The sequence below is a fragment of the Elaeis guineensis genome, chromosome 6 (genome assembly GCF_000442705.2).
Source record: "Elaeis guineensis isolate ETL-2024a chromosome 6, EG11, whole genome shotgun sequence".
NCBI classification, from domain to species: domain Eukaryota; kingdom Viridiplantae; phylum Streptophyta; class Magnoliopsida; order Arecales; family Arecaceae; genus Elaeis; species Elaeis guineensis.
In genome coordinates, this window is record NC_025998.2 from 124,579,268 (window position 1) to 124,594,115 (window position 14,848).

Genomic DNA, 14,848 nt, shown 5'->3' on the forward strand with positions numbered 1-14,848 from the left:
TTCTCTAAAATAGAAATATCTTTTTTATTTATAATTTCAGTAGCATATAAAACAGCACATAAAATAATTTAATTGTAACAAGTAACAGCAATGTGCATTGTGTTAGTGAAAAAATAATCAGTCAAATAATTAACTAACTTCAGTAGTAACACTAAAAAATAATATGCAATAATTATAATAATATGCAACACTATAATAATTCGGATGCCCTAGCCCGGCCCGATACTCCCCGAACCCGACCCGACCCACCCCAGCTCCACCCAATCCACCCGACCCGGCTCCACCTGACTTGCCCCAGGTCGACCCGACCCGGCCTAACCCGCCTCATCCGGCTCGACCCCGAATCGAGCTGACCCAGACCCTACCATCCCCGACCCGACATGGACCGGACTAGACCCGACCCGCCCTAGCTCCACCCGACCCGCCCTAGCCCAACCCGATCCGGTTCCACTCGACTCCCCCAGCCCGACCCGACCCGGCTCCACCCGACTCGCCTCAGCCCTACCATCCCCGACCCGGCACGGACCGGACCGAACCCAACTCGCCCTAGCTTCTCCCGACCCACCCCAGCCTGACCCGACCCAGCTCCACTTGACTCGCCCCAACTCGACTTGACCCGGCCCGACCCACCTCATCCCGACCCGACCAAGAACCGACCTGGCCCAGACCCTACCATCCCCGACCCGACCCGGACTAGACACGACCCGACATGCCCTAGCTTCACCCGACCCGCCCCAGCCTGACCCGACTCGACTCCACCCGACTCACCCCAGCCCGACCCGACTAGACCCGACTCCACCCAACTCGCCCCAGCCTAACCCGATCCGGCCCGACCCGCCCCATCCCGGCCTGACTTGGCCCAATCCGACCCGACCCGACTCCACCCGACCAGCCCCAACCCAACCCGACCCGATCCAGCCCGACCAGCCCCACCCCAGCCCCAGGCCCCAACACGCATGTCGGCCGCGGCACACCGGCACTGTGCCCGGCATGCCGATCCTGGCACGCAGGCCCGCCGTCCTGGCCCAGGTGGCCATCCTCGACACGCCGACCGTGGAACGCCTTCCCGGCTCAGGCAACCATCCTCGGCATGCTGGCACTGTGCCCGACACGCCAGTCTTGGCACGCAGGCTTGCAGGCCCTGGTACGCAGGCACGCAAGCCCGCCGTCCCAGCCTAGGCGGCCGTCAACGGCACATCGGTCGCCGTGTGGCCACAGCCCACAGGCCTGCATGCCCACAGGCCCCACGCGGCCGCGAGCCACCATCCTGGCCCAGGCGGCCATCCCCAGCATGCCGGCACTGTGCACGACATGCCGGTCCCAACACGCAAGCCGGCAGGCCCACCGTCCCAGCCCAGGCGGCCGTCAACGGCACGCTGGCCGTCGTGTGGCCGCAGCCCGCGTGCCCACAGGCCCCACGCGGTCGCGAACCACCGTCCTGGCCCAGGCGGCCGTCCCCGACATGCCGGCATCATGCCTGGCACACCGGCCATGGCACACTGGCCCCGTGCCATTCCCCATCCCCGTCTCCAATCCAAGCACAACCAAAAAAAAAAAAAAGCTCAACACGACTCACCTCGACGGCAGCGATGGTGGCGGAAGAGCTCCGGACGGTGGAGGAAGCCAGAGGGGATGCGGGAGGCAGGGAGAAGAACGTGGGAGGCCGAATGCCGTGGGGGGGGGAATAGGAAGAAAAATGGGTTTCTGATGGGATGTGAAGGGACGCGAGGTATTAGCGACGTAATATTTCATCGTCAATAATTAATTTTCATTGCAAATAAATTGAACAAAAAAAATATTTATGATAAAAAAAATTTTTGTCTCTAATAACTTTATTAGCGATGAAAAAAAATTTTCGTCGCTAATAATTGTTCAAAAAAGAATTTTTTTAATTTGGATAATGCAATGATATATGTGACATATGTATATACATATATATATGTATATATATACATATATATATATATATACATATATATATATATATATATGTATGTATGTATGTATGTGTGTATGTATATGTGTGCATCTATATATATATATATATATATATATATATATATATATATATATATATATCTGCGTGTGTGTGTGTGTGTGTATGTATATATATACACATATTAAGTTGGTAAAGTCTTTGGTTGTTGGATCAACTAAAATGGGATCAAATCTTACCTCTGCTTTTGGGGGTCTAGGGGTATTTTGGAGAGGGCAACCTCAAAACACAAAATGGACTAATGAAATAAAGATAGAAAAAGATTTTAATCGACATACTCATTTTACTCCAAATCAATATTATATATTAATTTATATAGACAAAATTATATGTTACTTTATATAATATAAATAAAATAATATTTTATATCTTACACTAAATAAATTGATATTTATCTATCTTATTTCTGGATCAAAACTAAAGGTTGAAAATATAACTTTTGAATGTAAATAATTAGAGACTCGAGAAAGGCATATTAGAATAACAAAAACCACAAGAAAAAATACCATGATAAAAAATAGAAAAAGAAATAAAAGTAATCACCTCGAGCATGCCTTTATCAACCCCATCCACTTCGACTCTCCCATGCCCCAATATTTGCGGCAACATAATTTTCATAAGCCATGACTTTTCACGTGCCTTTTATATACACATATCTTGATATTTTACATAACTTTATTTTGCTCATATTATTTTTTAAAACTATCTTATAATTTTTTTACAAAAGTGATAATATTTATTATAATATATATCCTTCAATATAAAAGTTTTTTTAAATTTTTAAAATTTTTTAACCATTAGTGATGAGATATTCCATCGTTAAAACTCATTCTAATGATGGAAAAAACTAATTACGTCGCTAATAGATTAGTTTTTTAAATTTAAAATTATTTTTTTAAATATTAATGATGAAAATAATTCATCATTAATAATCAAATATTTACGATGATAATATGATTTATCATCATAAATAATTTATTATTTATGATGAAAATATTTCATCATAAATTATCTTTTATTTTTAAATTTTTAAAATTTGAATATTTGTGATGTAAAAAGTTTTTCTATCACTAATATTCATATTAGCAATGAAAATATTTTCATCATTAAGAAAATGACTAATTTTTTATTTAAAAATTATTTTTATCAAAAAATTTATCATGAAAAAAAGTTTATTAGCATCGTAAATAACTTACTTTTTAAAATTTTATATTTTTTTAATTTTTTAATTATTAGCAATAAAATATTTCATCATAAATGTCTCTTATTTTTTGATGAAAATTTTATTTTTTATCACAAATATTTTGTTATCTATGATATTATATTTTCATCATAAATAATTATTTTGTTTTAAATTTTTAGTTTATCTAACTTTTTTAACTATTAACGATGAAATTATCCATCATTAATATTTTTAATTTGTGATAAAAAAATTTTATTGGTTGCAAATAGTCAAATTATTTGTGACTAAAATTTACATCATAAATAATTGAAAATATCTATTTTAATTTTTCTTGACTTATTAGTGATGAAAAAAAAATTATCGTAAATAATGTTATTGGCAATGTAAAATCGGATTTCATCGAAAAAAGTTTTTGTATTTTTGATGAAAATTAATTCATCGATAATATCTCTATATTTTCTATTTAAAAATTATTTTTTATTTACGATAAAAATTTTTATCATAAATATTCTGTTTATTACGACATAAGCATTTTTTTATCGCTAATTATTTTTATTTACAATGAAAAAACTTATTCATCATAAATATTTTTTTATTATCGATGAAAATTTTTTACCATCGTTGATATTGTTATTTGTGATGAAAATTCTATCCGTCGTAAATAATTTCGTCGCTAAAAATCTCTTCCCTTGTAGTGCACCCTTGCTACCTTTGTTCTCCTTCTTTCTCCTGCCACCAGATCCGACTTCCCCGAGTCCTCGGCTGCCTCTCTGAGCCTCAAACCTCCGACCTGCCTCCCCAAGTCCCTAATCCACCTCCACCCAACCGCCTCCCCGAGCCCCAAGCCTCTTCGAGCCCCCAGCCTGCCTCCCTCTGGCTGCCTCCCCAAGCCTCCGACCCACCTCCCCAAGCCTCCAGCCCACCTCGCCCTTCTTCCCCCCACCTTCCTCTTTCCTTCCCCCTTTTTCTCCTGTCGCACAGCACCGCCTCCATGCCGTAGCATCGTCTCCATAGGTTTGGTGAGTATTAATGATGGCGGTGGCGGCAACAGCTCCATAGCAGTCGTTAGATGTCATTATTTTAATTTTTTAATATTTATATATTAATATTTATAAATTTTAATTAAATTAGATTCAATATTTAAATTAAATTAATAATATTTAATTAAATTTAGTTAAATTAATTTTAAATTAATAATATTTAATTAATTTAAATTAATAATATTACTAATAATATTATTAATTTTAATAATATTACTAATAATATTATTAATTTTAATAATATTACTAATAATATTATTAATTTTAATAATATTACTAATAATATTATTAATTTTAATAATATTATTAATAATATTATTAAAATTATTATTATTCTCGAGAGGTAGAACCACTCTGAAAAGCTCTCTAATGACCCCATAATCGCATAGAGCAGTATCAGCTCTCAAAGTCAATGGCATGGTAGAGGAACTGCCTGGCTTGCAGCACCTCCAACTCGATCAAAAGATAGAGAGCTCATCCACATTCAGAGCTGCTCGTAAATACTATATCTTCATTGAATATATTTAAAATTTAGCTATTTTAGAGACTAACATTTATTGTTCAAAATAAATTTCACAGTACATTTATAAAGCCTAGGGTGTCTCATATGGTTATTGAGATCATCCAACGATTGATGCCAGGGTCGATGAACGAGTTCTCTAGTTGGCCATCGGGAGCTTGTGATGCAATTTGAAAAATATTTTTGATAAGTTAAAGATGTTTAATTTTTAAATTCACGATAGGTTTGTATTTTATTTATTAATACACGATTGCTTCTACTTACAGGAGTACTATCGATTCAAGATCCCTAAGGATGAGGAGGCTAGCCATCGGACCTTTGAGGAGGTGGTCATGCAGAGATTTCGAGATGGATTGTACAGCCTTCAGCAATCCACCATAGAGCACTTCAGTTTTCGATCACCATCAAATTGAAAGTCTTACACAGATCACTGGATGCGAGCAAACATATGGGAGATCCTCTGCAACCAGTGGAGTATTGAAGAGTACTCTGATAGGCGGTAGAGGGCACAACAGAATTGATCCACCAACAGCATTCGATCAAACACACTAGCGGCTCTATTGGCACACATATTGTGACCAATAGATTGATAAAAATTCTACACTTAAATTAATTTTATATTGAATTTATCATATATATATATTAATTAATTTAATTTTATTATTTATTTATTATAGACACGACTGTTAGGTCATGACCAGGACAGCTGTAGATATGGAAAGTCACACATCAGTCTTGGAGGATTGGTGATTACTTAGATCCTAGATCTTGATAGATCACTGTAACAAACTCAAAATATTATTTATTAAGTTTTTATATATACTGATATATATGCACTAATGAATTTCAAAACTGTATAGGCGGATTATGCGGAGTATCTCATATCACAGTACGGTGAGGATCCATCCTTTCCGCCCCTCCTTGATCTCGAAGGATAGCTCAGAGCCATCGAAAGGATGAGGAGGAGCCGGGTCATAAGATTCGGCTATAGCTTTGACCCTCCAGTAGTTCGATACTCTTCAACATCCTCCTCTCATGCTTCGACGACCCAAATGTGGGGTGATGCACATGTGGAGGAGGTCGTATGGAGGATTTGGAGCTAGCAACCTCAGAGCTTCCTAGATGCCATCCATGATACAATCATTGAGATTCTTTGGGTTCTACATCTGCACGATCAGCTAGGCTCATTGTCATAGCCATCACAATAGATAAGTTTAACTATAATTTTTTTATTTTAAATTTTTATATTTAGAAGCTTCATATATTTAGGCTTGAGTCTGAGAAGGAGATTTAGAAGGTAAAAATTTAATCTAAGGTCAACATAATCCCTCGAGAACTTCTTATCGAGGGAGAAAATAAGGTGCTCATTTCATAGCCCTTGCTTGAACGCTGACATGGCTATTGACTCATTGAGGCCCCGTCCCTCGAGCATAGCAGCATTGAAACACATGATATAGTCATACAGTGACTCATCCTTTTCTTGCTAGAGAGAGAAAAGGCTATCAGAGTTCCTTGGTTGGGGTTGGTAGCTATTAAAATGAGTAACAAATAGCTTGCTGAGCTACTCAAATAAATGATGGATCTTAATTGGAGTCTGAAACACCACACCCATGCCTTCTTTCTAAGATTGACTAGAAAGGCATGGTAAAAGAGGGCATCGAAGGTACTCTGTAGCATTATAAGGGTTCTATAATCCTGTAGGGGATCCAAGGGATATATGGAACCAGCATATGATCCCAACTAGGGTACCTTGAACCGACTTAGAATCTATTCCTCTAGAATAGCTAGAAGAATGGTGGTAGGAAATTGAAGTCGAGGTCGTCGTTGCTCTAATGAGGCCCGTTCTAAACTTCATCAAGATGACGCTCAATGTCTTTAACTCTCCCTTTGAGTTCCTCCTCCCACGGAGATCTTTTGGGCCTAGGAAAGCAGGTCGAGATCAAATCATCAGTAGAGGAAGAGCTTCTCAAAGGTACCTCATCCCTCAAGCTCCAATAGGAGGAGGAACGAACTACAACAGCAAAGGAGTGACAGAAGTATTGCTAGCGAGTGAATCTAGGACTTTGGGAGCGAAATCACTGACTGAGATGAGAGGGAGCCACCTAAAGGTTCGGCTCAAGGCATTGTTGTTGTCGTCCCATCACTTGCTGTAGGTATTACATAGTATCGATTAGCATCTGTATCTAATGAGCCAAGATGTCGAGCAGTGATGGATGTATTATGGCTGAAGGCTATACTGCAATGAACCTACAAGTATCACTACTCTAGCTATGATGGATAGATTGCCAATGGATGGTAGTGAAGTTTTATGCTCTTGTGCATACCATATTTTCTATTCTCTCAAAAGAGACTGGATCTTCCCTCTAGCATCAATTTATTGCCGCAAGACTCTAGAAAGGTGCTGATGTACTTGAAGTAGGATGTCGCTTGAGATCTATGATGTTCGAGAGTACCTATAAAGAAAGTCCACACTCACTGAGGGTGTTCTGACGAGAGATCCTTCGATGCTTAAGCTAGTCGGAGCTTTAAAATTAGAAAAGAGAAGAAAACGAGAGTTGGAAAAATAGAGAGAGTTCTCCTTCCTTTTCTCTTAGGGCTTGCCCTTCTCTCGAGTGTTTGAGTTTGCTTGCTTGCTTATTTGAGGGTCACCTTCACATGTCTTTTATTTGAAGGTTGAGCCCATAGACTGCTAGCCAAATCTATGAGTTGTTAGGCCTATCTCTATAAGCCGTTAGACCATGTTCTGATCCTTTATTGATAGGGGAATCTCTCTCACCTCTTCTGAATTGAGGTTGTTGCTCGTAGATAACAGGCGTGGACCTCATCCATATGGTTGGTTGATGCAATGGTCCTAGGTCAACAGTTGGTCGGACCTCCCCATGTCATCTTAGGTGCACCTCAATAGAAGATTGACAGTCGATGAGTCTCTCCTGCAACATAGAGTATCCAAGTAAAAGTTTTTAACTTTTGGAAAGACTAGAAAGCAATTTTAAACTTTTTAGAAAACATGCTGCAAGTGCTTTTTAGATGTTGGAAAGCAATTTTAGCCCCTCCAGAAGTACTTCCTAACAAAACCTTAGAAATCGATAAAAAGGTTCTTCCACAGGGAAAGTTATTAATAGATTCCACCAACGAGTAGCATAAGTAGTTGTAAAAAAAGTACTTTTTTCACCAAAAAAATTGTAAAACAATAAATACTTTAACTAAGCCTATAGAGTGGGAAAAAAAATTCACAGGACAAGAATTTGGCATACAGATCCAACTAGATCTTTCTTGCACAGCAAAAGGCATTAACCAATTCCATAGATAAGCAGCAATTGTAAAACAGTAAATTTTTTTGATAAAGAAAATAATAAATACTTAAATGAAGCTATTTAGTATCTAATGAACAAAGAATCACAATACAAGAATTCAAAATAAATTACTCTCTGAGAGGATGCCCAAGTTAATAGAAAATAACAAAATCCAATTGCCAGTGGGGCTGCGGGGCGCCTTCTCTAGAAAAAAAATGATAAATTATAGGAACACTCTCTTAATATTAGCTCAATTTTACTTACACCTCCTGTATTTTAAAAAAATATCAAACTGACCATTCTAATTATCAATATATTCAAATATGGTCCAACCATCTATCTTCATTAATAAAATGATATCATGTGATCATCACATGGTACTATGATTTCGTAAAATATCCAAACTGCTTTTAATACCAAATAAATCTTAAATCAAATGAGGATGACAAGAAGACACCCAAAATCAAGTGGGGAGGAAAAGGAAGGGTGTGGAGGGAGAAAGTGACAATGGAGGACCTTCTCCATAGAGGCATCTTAATAAAGTTCTTCTGCTTCCTTATCCTCTCAGAAAGGAAGCAAAAGGGATGATAAATTGAAGAAAACATGCAGCTTCTCCAATACTGGCCCAAATCTATTGGAGAAATTTCTGCTTTAGAAAGAAAAAGATGGTGTTCTTTTGTATAAGAAATTTTAGTTAATGATGTTTTTTTTTTGAATAAGATGTTTATGTCAGAAACATAAAATATCTTTCTTTTCTTTTGCATCTTTTTCTTATGTTATTGGTTGCCAATTCTCGGTTCTCTATTTCTTTCTTTAATCTATTTTATGTTTTCAATTGGTAATAGCCAGATGTTTTGCTTATAAGATTCGATGTTTTATATAATACTGTTCTTCCATTTCTTTAGCATTATGAGAGATGAATTATTTGAGTCAATTATATATGTTCCTTGGATATCATTTTGTATGTTTCATAAGACAAAGCAGGATGAAATTAATAATGAGGAATAGAAAACAACACTCAAATGTCATTGATGAATACAACAAATGAATCTTACTTTTTAAATGTGTCTCTCTGACTCAAGACAGTGATCAAGTTTGCTGAAAATTAGATAGAAAAACCACCTTCACCATGGCTTCTTATTATAAATTCATCAACTCTAGGGATATTAAAAGCACCTTTGCCAAATCTTTATAGAGCCTCAATGGCCTCTTGAAGATGAGATGTATATTATGGCTTTGCTGGAAGAAAAGACTTAATACAAGGGATTTGTTGAGGAGAAAGACAGAGAAAATTTTCGGTGGCCACCTTTGTGCGGACATGGAGAGGAATATGTGGACCGTCTCTTCTCAATGTGCACTTTTTTCTCTTCCATCTAGAAGGCAATTTGTAATTTTCTTAGAATTCTGAACCCACAATCTTCCTTCCAAGATGTCTTCTTAGTCTGGAGAGTAAAATTCTTCTCAAAACCTACACAATAGGCCATCCTCATGCTTCTATCTACTATGGCTTGGGCATGTTGGAAAGAAAGAAATACTAGGATCTTCCTGAGCAAGAGAGCTTTGAACATCTCCATTGCTTTGAAAGAGCTATCTCTATTCAACTATTGGTCTTCACTCTGCTCTCCAAAGTTGCTTCATGAATTATCAAAAATCTAAAATAAAATCAAACAACTCATTATATTCTAGCTTGATGATTAAACTTCCATTTCTTAACTAAATGAACCTTTATAATTGCTAACAAGGTCTCCTATTTCAGCTTCTATTCTAAGAAGACAGCAAAAGAGTGGGTTTTCTTGGTCTCCATTGCCTGGTATCTAAATTTCTTTTGAGTCTTGAAATTCTTTTAAAGTTCAATGCGAAGGAGTAGTGTTCGTGAGATGAAATTGTGAGGCTCATTTGAAGAAACTAGTTCTTTTCTCCTACTTCTATTTATTCTTTTTTATTTTGATGTTTCTAGTTGAGAACCGCTATGTACTAGCTAATGTCTGCTTTTGGATTCTTTGGTTTTGTTTTGGTTGTTCTGTTGTTCTTTGGTTATTGCCACTCTTTCTCAAGCAATAATAGATCTTTTTGTTTGTATCTCTAAGTTTAATTCAATGAAGATCAGCTAGTTATTATCTCCCTAATCATTAAAAAAAAAAAAAACAACAACCAGAACACCATATAAAAGGACAATATGCACAGAAAGAAAATCTATAGAGATTTTGCTTAAATTCTTTGCATAGAATAGAAAGGAAAGAGAATAATGTATATCTTCAAGACATTGCATCCAGAAAATTCTGAGATATATAGCTACATATGCAAATCTCCTCCTTCCCCTTCAATCCCATCCATGAAGCTTTTGATGCTGCCATCCTTCTCCATACTAGCCTCCATGACTCCTCCCTCCCCCTCTACAGTGACTTCCTCTACCTCCACTCCTTCATCGCCGGCAACCCCTCATTGTCTTCCTCTTTATCCCTTCTCCTCCTCTTCCAGTCCCATCCATGAGATCTTCGATGTTATCTCCCTCCATGCCTACCTTTGTGACCCGACCCTCTCCTAAAGTTAAAGAGGTACTTCTGTAATTTATCCAAAAAAATATTAACTATAGAGCTCACCATGAACCATCAATATTTTATTTATTCAAAGTAGAGGTGCAATCGAACCGAGCTGAGTTGAGTAACTGGAAGCTCTGGCTCGACTCGACTCAAATACTCAGGCTCAAAACTCGGTTTGACATTGACCAAGTCTTAATATCCCAAAATTGAGCTAGACTTGATGAAAAATAGGTAAAATTTTAGATTGTCTCGACTCGACTCAAATATCAATCGAGCCATATTTGAGTTCGAAATTTAATTTTAACCTATTAATAATATATATAGTAATATACATAGTATAAATAAAAATAATATTATTAAAAATATGTATAAAAAATTCAAATAGGTTCGTAAGCTTTCAAGTCGAGTATTTTGCTACTCAAATTCAATTCAAAAAATTATTCGAATTTGAATCGATTATTTAGTTTGAATTGAGTTGAGTTGAGCACGAGTAACTCGTAAGCACTTGACTCATTTGCATCCCGAAGGATGAAAAAAAAAGAAGGGTAAACGTCGCGACGCTTGTTGTTTTTCTGACCCAATGCTTCTGTAATGTTATGCTTTTGCTCTGTTATCTTTTCATCTTTGTTAACTGTTTACTTGTTCTGCTTTCCTCTCTTCTAGATTTTGGTTGATAGAAAAGGAGGTGTCGATGATAACTAAGGCCCTCATCTCTAAGCTCGTCGATGGTTGGCCACGGTGAAGAATGAGGTGGCCAGGTTTTTCGGTGTGACCGACGATATCGCACGGCTTCAAGAAACTTTTGAAACAATAAAAGCCGTCCTCGCCGATGCGGAGAGGAAAAAGATTCAGAGCGAAGCCATAAACAACGGGCTCAAGAAGCTCAAAGAGTCATGTACGATGCTGACGACATCATAGAGGAATACCAAATCGAGGTCAAGAAATCTAAAGTTGCAGCCTCCTTTGGACCTCAACCCTCCTCTTATTTTTCTGTTGGGATGCCAGTAGTCAAGAAGATGAGGTTTACTCACCAGGTTGGTAGCAGAATCCAAGAACTCAACCATACGCTGGAGGACATCTTGGTAGAGAAATCTAAATTTGATCTCCAGCTCTCCTCCGCCGGCCGCGATGACCATCAATCCACTTCTCAAGTTAGCAGGATGACATCTTCCGTACCTGACCCTGATATCGTGGGGTCCAATATCGATAATGATACTGACAAACTGGCAGAGTTGTTGATTAAGGGGGACACTCGGGAAAACATTATTGCATATGCCATCGTAGGAATTGGTGGAATTGGCAAGACCACTCTTGCTCGGAGGACTTTTAACGACGAAAGGATAACAGCCAACATCCCGATGAAGCTGTGGGTCTGCGTCTCCACAGATTTTGAAGAGACTAGTTTACTGAAAGACATCATCACTCAGGCAGGGGGCAGTCCAGGAGGCGCCTCCAGCAGAGCACTGCTCGAGCCCATGGTTCGAGAGGCTGTCATAAATAAGAAATTCTTGCTTGTCTTGGATGACTTATGGAACCAAAAGGTATGGAATGATTTACTCCGAAACCCCTTGCAGAGTGGGGCAACGGGAAGTAGGGTCCTTGTGACCAGAAGAAACGAAGGGGTTGCATTGCAAATGAAGGCTGTAGCACCTCATCATAAAGTGGAGCTTTTATCTGCTGAAGATGGTTGGACGCTGCTATGCAAGAAGGTGGTTTTGAGCGGGGAGGAGAGAGAGATCGATCATTTAAAGGATATTGGAAAAGAGATTGTGGAGAAATGTGGCCGCCTCCCTCTTGCTATTAAGACCATTGGAGGAGTTTTATCAACAAAGAGCAGGAACAAGAAAAATTGGGAGAAAGTGTTTAAAGTCCTTTCAAACAATTCTTGGACCGGCCTTCCCGAAGAGTCTCAACCAGCACTGTACTTGAGTTATGAAGACCTGCCATCTCATCTTAAGCAGTGCTTTTTATATTGCTCGCTGTTCCCTGAGGACTGTGAATTCTATCGTCGCAATCTAAGTCGTTACTGGATCTCTGAAGGGTTCATCCAGGAAGGAGATCTAACATTGGAAGAGTTAGGTGAAGATTATTATGGGGATCTTGTTCCGAGGAGTTTTTTGCAACCTGTTCCCTGGTCCAATGATGATTCTATATGCACTGTGCATGATGTACTATGGTCTTTTGCTCGATTTTTAGCAGGAGATGAGAACTTTTTTGTGAAAGATGGGGTTGAAGTCGTAAATATTTCATCTTCAGTGAAGCGACGTCGCTTAAAGGGTCGCGTTACAGAAGAAAAGCGCCAAGAATTTATTGATGCATTGGAAGAGCACAAATCCTTGAGGACTCTACTGCTACACTTGGAAGGATCACAGGTGGAAGAGAATGATGTCAACAACCTGATTAAGAAGACACCGCGTCTGAGAGTACTAGACCTTTCTGGATCTCGGATCATAAAATTGCCAGACTCCTTGGGAAATCTCATGCATCTACGTTATTTAAATTTGTCAGATTCTGATATAAGTGACCTACCAGAGAGCATAGGAAACCTTGTAAATCTGCAGTTCTTGATCCTCCGATGTTGCAGAAATCTACGCAGCCTTCCTAAAGGCATCGGAAAGTTGCACAACCTGCGGTGTCTTGACATTTTTGGAACAGAACTGGAGGGTATATACCTACCGAAATTGCAAACTTGCATCGACTGAACACACTGATAAATTTTACGCTCAGGAACAACAATAGCAATAGTGGTTGGTGTACACTGGAAGAATTGAGATCTCTAAAAGAGCTTAAAATGCTCGAAATCAACGCGCTGGAGAGGGCATTGAATGAGGGTCGAGTTGGAGGACTAAATGCACTGAGAGACATGTTCCAGCTTGAAGTGCTAGAGTTGAGGTGCGCACCTTATGGAGTTGATGATGATGGACGAGAATGTGATTACGGAGAAGTGGAGATCAAAAGAATTGAGGAGGTCTTTGAGGCGACGCTCTGCCCACCATCACCGTCACGCCTAGAATCTCTTACAATCAATGGTTTCTTTGGACTCCATTACCCAAGTTGGATAGCATCTAGCAGTACGCACTCGCTCCTCCCAGAGCTAAGACGGTTGGAGCTCTTATTATGGGTGATTTGCCCGCGACTTCCACCGCTAGGGAAGCTCCCCAACTTGGAAAACCTCTGGATAGAAGGTGCAGATGCTGTCAGAAAGATAGGGACCGAATTTTGGGGTCAGGAACCTGACTGCAGCGGAGATCAAGGAAGCGGGATACAAATTTCATTCCCTAAGTTGACAACATTGATATTCGAAGATATGGACAATTGGGAGGAATGGGAATGGGAGGTGAAGGATGATGACAGGCTGATAGCCGTACCGAACTTAAAAGAATTGACGCTTACTACGTGTCCGAAGTTGAGGTCTTTTCCTTCTGGCCTTGTTCACCACGCCACTACCTTAACAAAGCTGCAAATGGTAGCTTGTGATAGTCTAAAGGCAATCAGGGGCTTTTCCTCTATCAAAGAATTGGAAATATCATACAGCCCTAATATAGAGGGTGTTTCGGACCTTCCTAGCTTGAAGATATCGAAGTTGAGAGATGATGAGATGCAGTCCCTACCAGAGGGGTTTCATGGAGGACCACCTGATTTCCCTGCACTCAATAAGCTTGAGATCATGGCCAGCAACCAACTACTCTGCAGATGCCTCCCGGATGGCTCGGATTGGTCCAAAATCGAACATATCCCCTACGTATCTGCCAGGAATTTTAGTGCATCCAGATACATCTCCAAGAGTCCCTCTGTGTTCAGCACCAACTTAAATGATTATTGTTGGGTATAAAATACCCCCAGCCGAAGTCCTCCAGAGAATCAACGGCTCCGCCAACAAGGCCAACCTCAAAAGAAATCTCCGCCCGGGCTCCCACGGGAGCCGGACTTCATCCTCGACGACCAACAACTTCAGCTACAAGATAGCTCCGCCCAGACTCCTACGGGAGCCGGGCCCCGCCGACGACTCCAACGACTGCAGACAGACTTCGTCCGAACTCCTACGGGAGCCGGACTCCGCCGACAACTTCGACCTCAAGAGGACTCCGTCCGGACTCCTACGGGAGCCGGGCTCCGCTCTCGGTATCAACTGCTGGTAAGCTCCGTCCGGACTCCTACGGGAGCCGGACTTCACCTTTAACTTTGATTGCAGAGGACTCCGCCCGGACTCCTACGGGAGCCGGGCTCCGCTCTCGGTATCAACTGCTGGTAAGCTCCGTCCGGACTCCTACGGGAG

General features: G+C 40.1%; 1 protein-coding gene across 1 annotated transcript; it reads left to right on the top strand.

The window, feature by feature from the left end:
* Nucleotides 1-10,330: 10,330 nt before the first annotated feature.
* Nucleotides 10,331-14,404, top strand: LOC105036403 (putative disease resistance protein RGA4). Its single transcript, XM_073260118.1, is given in 5 exon segments — nucleotides 10,331-10,476; nucleotides 11,236-11,300; nucleotides 11,303-11,458; nucleotides 11,461-13,238; nucleotides 13,241-14,404. Coding segments are annotated over 5 exon segments (3,309 nt in total).
* The last annotated feature ends 444 nt before the right edge of the window (nucleotides 14,405-14,848 follow it).